This window comes from Haliaeetus leucocephalus, unplaced genomic scaffold (assembly GCF_000737465.1).
Source record: "Haliaeetus leucocephalus isolate CR32 unplaced genomic scaffold, Haliaeetus_leucocephalus-4.0 Scaffold668, whole genome shotgun sequence".
Classification (NCBI taxonomy): domain Eukaryota; kingdom Metazoa; phylum Chordata; class Aves; order Accipitriformes; family Accipitridae; genus Haliaeetus; species Haliaeetus leucocephalus.
In genome coordinates this window covers 1,304,336-1,309,505 of record NW_010973104.1, presented here as the reverse complement: position 1 = coordinate 1,309,505, position 5,170 = coordinate 1,304,336, and the positions used below count along the sequence as shown (strand labels likewise).

At 67.4% G+C, this 5,170-nt stretch overlaps 2 protein-coding genes across 2 annotated transcripts in view; one reads left to right on the top strand and one right to left on the bottom strand.

Moving 5' to 3' along the window:
* The window catches only part of VPS4A (vacuolar protein sorting 4 homolog A (S. cerevisiae)), a 7,054-nt gene extending 3,691 nt beyond the window's left edge, over positions 1 to 3,363 (top strand). Inside the window, exons 2-11 of the mRNA XM_010579545.1 lie at positions 80 to 191; positions 342 to 489; positions 599 to 660; positions 965 to 1,084; positions 1,266 to 1,422; positions 1,790 to 1,938; positions 2,090 to 2,171; positions 2,298 to 2,517; positions 2,633 to 2,773; positions 3,112 to 3,363. Coding sequence (XP_010577847.1) covers positions 389 to 489; positions 599 to 660; positions 965 to 1,084; positions 1,266 to 1,422; positions 1,790 to 1,938; positions 2,090 to 2,171; positions 2,298 to 2,517; positions 2,633 to 2,773; positions 3,112 to 3,213 — 1,134 coding nt within the window. The 5' untranslated portion in view covers positions 80 to 191; positions 342 to 388 and the 3' untranslated portion in view covers positions 3,214 to 3,363. The remainder of the gene's footprint in view (positions 1 to 79; positions 192 to 341; positions 490 to 598; positions 661 to 964; positions 1,085 to 1,265; positions 1,423 to 1,789; positions 1,939 to 2,089; positions 2,172 to 2,297; positions 2,518 to 2,632; positions 2,774 to 3,111) is intronic.
* Positions 3,364 to 4,207: 844 nt separating this feature from the next.
* On the bottom strand, positions 4,208 to 5,150 carry PDF (peptide deformylase (mitochondrial); the record flags this gene model as incomplete). Its single annotated transcript, XM_010579543.1, has 2 exons — positions 4,208 to 4,550; positions 4,658 to 5,150. Coding segments are annotated over 2 exons (651 nt in total), but the record flags the coding sequence as incomplete, so codon positions are not given.
* Positions 5,151 to 5,170: the final 20 nt, after the last annotated feature.

Below are 5,170 nucleotides of genomic sequence, written 5' to 3'. Positions count from 1 at the left end.
GGGGGTAGGGAAGGGCCTGATCCTGCTCTTGGCCCCGGTGCCACTCCCCGGCTGACGGCGCTGTGCCCTCCCCCGCCAGAAAGCCATCGACCTGGTCACCAAAGCCACCGAGGAAGACAAGGCCAAGAACTACGAGGAGGCCCTGCGGCTGTACCAGCATGCTGTGGAGTACTTCTTGCACGCCCTCAAATGTGAGACGGTGTCCCGTTCCCCCCCGCTTTCCCAGTTACAGCCCGCGGGGCTCGGGGTGGGGTGGGGGCTCCGGAGGGGGCGGCGGGGTTGCTGGCTGTGGCGCAGGGCCATGGGTGATGCTTGGGGGGGTGTTGGGGGTGTCTCTGCAGATGAGGCTCCCAGCGACAAGGCGAAGGACAGCATCCGAGCCAAGTGCATGCAGTACCTGGACCGGGCGGAGAAGCTGAAGGAGTACCTGCGCAGCAAGGATAAGCAGGGCAAGAAGCCAGTCAAGGAGTCCCAGAATGACAACAAGGGGTGCGTGGGGGCGTCAGGGACCCCCCCCCCCGCCTGCCAGCAGAGCTGGTGGGACCCTGCTGCCACACTGGGCCCGGTGCCATTCCTGACCTGTGTCCCCTCTCCCCAGGAGCGACAGTGACAGCGAGGGCGAGAACCCTGAGAAGAAGAAGCTGCAGGAGCAGCTGATGGGTGAGGGGCTGTGGCGGGCACGGTTGTGGTGGCTGTCTGCGGGGTGGGTGGAGGGATTCCCGAGCGGCTGTCGTGAGGGGTGGCTGCGGGGAGGGGGACAGGTGGTGGGACTGCAGCCCAGGGGTGCGCTGCTGGGGCTTGGTAGCCCCCAGCCTGGCCTTTGTGCTGAGGGGCAGTGGGGTTGGCGGGGTGGAGGTGTGGGGAGGGAGGGGGGCAGGGGGTCTGGCTCTCCTGGCTCTTGGCAGATGTTGGGAGCACGGTGCCCATCTCTGCGGGGCACGTGAGCAGAGCTGCCTCCTCACAGGTGCCATCATGATGGAGAAGCCCAACGTGCGGTGGAGTGACGTGGCCGGTCTGGAGGGAGCCAAGGAAGCCCTGAAGGAAGCCGTGATCCTGCCCATCAAGTTCCCGCACTTGTTTACCGGTGAGTGTCACGGTAATGCCGCGGCTGCCGCTCACCCACGGAGAGGGTGCCACAGGGCAGCAGCTGGGGCGAGCACCTGCTGGAAGGTGATCCTGAGCAACGGGGACACATCTCCTCGTGGGCCCATGGGGACCTGGCCTGCTCCAGGACAGGGGAGCTGTGACGCTGGCCTCTGTTGCAGGGAAGCGCACGCCCTGGCGAGGGATCCTGCTCTTCGGGCCCCCCGGCACTGGCAAGTCCTACTTGGCCAAGGCCGTGGCCACCGAGGCCAACAACTCCACCTTCTTCTCCGTGTCATCCTCGGACCTGATGTCGAAGTGGCTGGGAGAGAGCGAGAAGTAAACTGGCTGCAGGGATCCATGGCTGCTGCAGGCTGGCTCCCGGCCTCCCCTGTGGCCGGGCTGGCAGTGCCAGAGCTCTGGCCAGGGCAGAGGAGCCACCAGCATTCGTGAACCCCGTTAATGCAGATAATGTGTCCCAGGGGAGAGCACAGGCCTTCCTGAGGCTCCACAGCCCAGGGGATGGCCTTTCTCCTGGCACGGCGCTCGCCGCCTCAGTGCCAGCACAGGGTTGCCAGGGCAGGCAGGGGCAGGAGGAGCCGGCGGTGCGTGGGTCTCCTCGCCCCAGGGCAGTCAGGGGCTCTGGGTGCCGTTGGTCCTGTGGAGGGTCCCTGAGCGGGGACCCTGTCCCCTGCTTTGTTCGCAGGCTGGTGAAGAACCTCTTTGAGCTGGCAAGGCAGCACAAGCCTTCCATAATCTTCATCGACGAGGTGGACTCGCTGTGCGGCTCCCGCAATGAGAACGAGAGTGAGGCAGCCCGGCGCATCAAGACGGAGTTCCTGGTGCAGATGCAGGGTACGTGGGGCTTCCAGCGGGACAAGCCAGTGTGGGGAGAGGGCGGGGAGAAGGACGGGGTGGGCAGGTGCCGGAGAAGCTGCCGGATGCCTGCGTCCTGCCATTCCCTGGGCATTGCTCTGAGCCGTCCGCCTGCTGTGTCCCTGGCCAGGTGTGGGGAACAGCAGCGATGGGATCCTGGTGCTGGGTGCCACCAACATCCCCTGGGTGCTGGACTCGGCCATCAGGAGAAGGTGAGCAGGACATGGCTGCCCCCCCAGTCCTGCTGCCAGAGCCGCGGGGCTGTGCCCCGGCAGGATCTGGCAGGGGGTCTGGCAGCGTGGGACTCACCCCACCCCGCCTGCCTGCACTGTCTTCAGGTTCGAGAAGCGCATCTACATCCCGTTGCCCGAGGAAGCAGCGCGGGCCCAGATGTTCAAGCTGCATCTGGGCAACACCCCGCACTGCCTGACGGAGGCCAACATCCAGGAGCTGGCCCGGAAAACGGATGGCTACTCGGGGGCTGACATCAGCATCATCGTGCGGGACGCCCTGATGCAGCCTGTCCGCAAGGTGCAGTCGGCCACCCACTTCAAGAAGGTGAGCGTGGGCTGCTCCCAGCCCTTGGAGGGGTGTCCATTCCTGGGGTGGTGGGCCCCCCACGGCTGGCATTGGTGCCGTGGCCACCATCCCATGCCGCCTGGCTCTGTCGCAGGTCCGCGGTCCCTCCCGTACCACCCCTGGCGCCTTTGTGGACGACCTCTTGACACCATGCTCGCCTGGTGACCCGGGTGCCACCGAGATGACCTGGATGGAAGTGCCCAGCGACAAGCTGATGGAGCCCATCGTCTGCATGGTAAGTGTGGCCGCCGCGGCACAGCACCGGGCACCCGTTCTGTCAGGTGGTGGCTGGCCCCAGCCCAGCAACGCTGTGGCCCCTGCCCTGCCGGTTCCCTGTCCCTCCTCTGGTGTGGCCGCCTACGGATACAGCTCCTCGCTCGCTGAGACACCAGCCCCCACTTTTACTGGGGCGCAGCACCCAGCCCGGGGCAGCACCCCAGGGTGCTACAGGGATGGACAGAGCTGCCTGCGCCAGCTGGCACTGCTATGGCGCGGGTCGGGGGGGGTCCCTACCCTGTGCCAACCCCCACCTCGGTGCCTGGTCTCAGCTGCCCATCTCTGCCTCTGTTGCAGTCGGACATGCTGCGCTCGCTGGCCACCACCCGCCCCACCGTGAACGCTGATGACCTCCTGAAGGTGAAGAAATTCACGGAGGACTTTGGACAGGAAGGTTAAGGGCGGCGGAGGGGTGGGGTGGGGATTGGGGGTCCCTGCCGCACGCCCCCCACTCCCGCCCCGCCGGCCGTGCCAAACAGGTTCATCTTCCGCTCACTCCTCACCCCATTGCACCGCAGCACCCAGCGGGGCGCGGGGAGCACGGCCTGGGGGGGCTGACACTATTGCGGGGGGGGGCGGTGTCTGAGCATGGCCTGGGTGGCCGGGTGCTCCCCCCGGCCCTGCCCCACTCTTCTTCCTGCTCTTTTTTATTTTTTAAATTAATGCTGCTTTGGGTTCTGTCTTGTTTATATGAAAATAAAAACAATCTGAAAGCTTCAGCTGGCACCTGGCCCCTCCCTGAGGCTCTGACTGCACTGGGGGACCCAGCCCAGCCCCCCCCAAACCCACTGCCCCAGGGCCAAGGCCTCGGGCTCCGCCTGTGCCGCTGCCACCATGTGCGGGCAGGAGGCCCAGGCAGCTGCTGCCTGTCCCTGGGTGAGGGGGTGTGGACCTCCCCATGCTCCAGCCGTCCTGGCCAGGGATTTGTGCCTGCGGTGGGGGGAGTGTTTTGGGCTTTGTCCCCCCACCCCCTGAGCATGCAGCACTCGAAGCAGCCATGGGACAAGCCCTGAAGGCTCCTGCCAGCAGCTGCCCCGCCCCGCCCCAGCCAGCACCCTGTGTCCCCCTGTGCCATCCCCGACCCAGCCTCAGCCCTGCTGCCCCCAGCCCCCCACTGCTCCCCTCCACTGTCTCCACTGCAGCACCTCGACCCCCCCCAGCTGCCCACACCATGACCCTGGGCACCAAAGAAGCCCCAGAGAGGGGGTTCTCCCCCCCCATCTCTCCCCACCCTGCCAGCAGCTCTTGGTCCTAGAACCGTAAAATAATTTTGGGTGCAAGGGGCAGCAAGGGCTGGGCTCCTCCTGGCTATACCTGCCCCCCCTACACACACCTGGGGAGCAGCCAGGCAGGGCCCAGGCCGGACTAGGGGGGGTTGCGGAAGGCGGGCAGGAACAGCCAGGAGCCGCGCTGAGCCCTCACAGTGTGTATTGCCTGCGGTACAGCCGAGCGAGAGCCCCCCCACCTCCCGCGGGGCCACAGCTCCGCACTGGAGAAGTCACTGCAGTTCCAATCCGGCGAGACGAGGTACTGGGACAACCAGTGCGGCCGGGCACCTGCCTGCCAGCACGGCGGGCCTCAGTCCAGGAGCTCCATCCAGCTGACGTTGGTGAAGGTGCGGCTGTCCATCCGGTCAACGTAGAGGATGCCATCCAGGTGGTCCATCTCGTGCTGGACGATGCGGGCCGCCCAGCCCTTCGCCTCCCAGCTCACTGGCTCCCCGCGCTCGTCCACGCCTGCCGACCAGGAAAGTGGCGGTCAGAGTTGCAGGGGCGGTGGGGAGGTCCGGGGGAACGTGTCCCACCCGGGGCGGGGGACAGTCAGGACCGGCGGGGGTCAGTACCAGAGACGTGGACGGCCCAGTGGCGTGGGACGTAGGCGGAGAAGCCCTTGAGGCTGGCGCAGCCCTCGGGAGCGGTGACGAGGCGGGCGTCGAGGACGCGGAGCGCGGGGTTGACGAGCAGGCGGAACGGGAAGGGCTCGATGCCCTGGGCGCGGCGCAGGGCCGGCGGGTACTGGAGGCAGCGGGCCGGGGTGAGCTCGGCGGCGAAGACCCGCAACGGCACGCCCAGCTGCGGGGCGCTTAACCCCAGGCACGGCTCCCGCCTCAGCCCGGCCGCCAACGCCGCCGCCAGTTCCCGCAATTCGGGTCCGCCCAGCCGTTCCGGGGCTACGGCTGCGGCGGCGGCGCGCAACACCGGGGCTCCCACCTGGCAAGGGGAAGCGAAAGGCGGGACGGGAGGTCCCAGCACCTTCCTCCGCAGCGCCCGCCAATACGAACGTTCTCGTTCTCCCCAACCCGCCGCCTCCCCGTACCCCCGGCCCGGGGCTCCCGATCGGGCCCGTCCCGCCAACC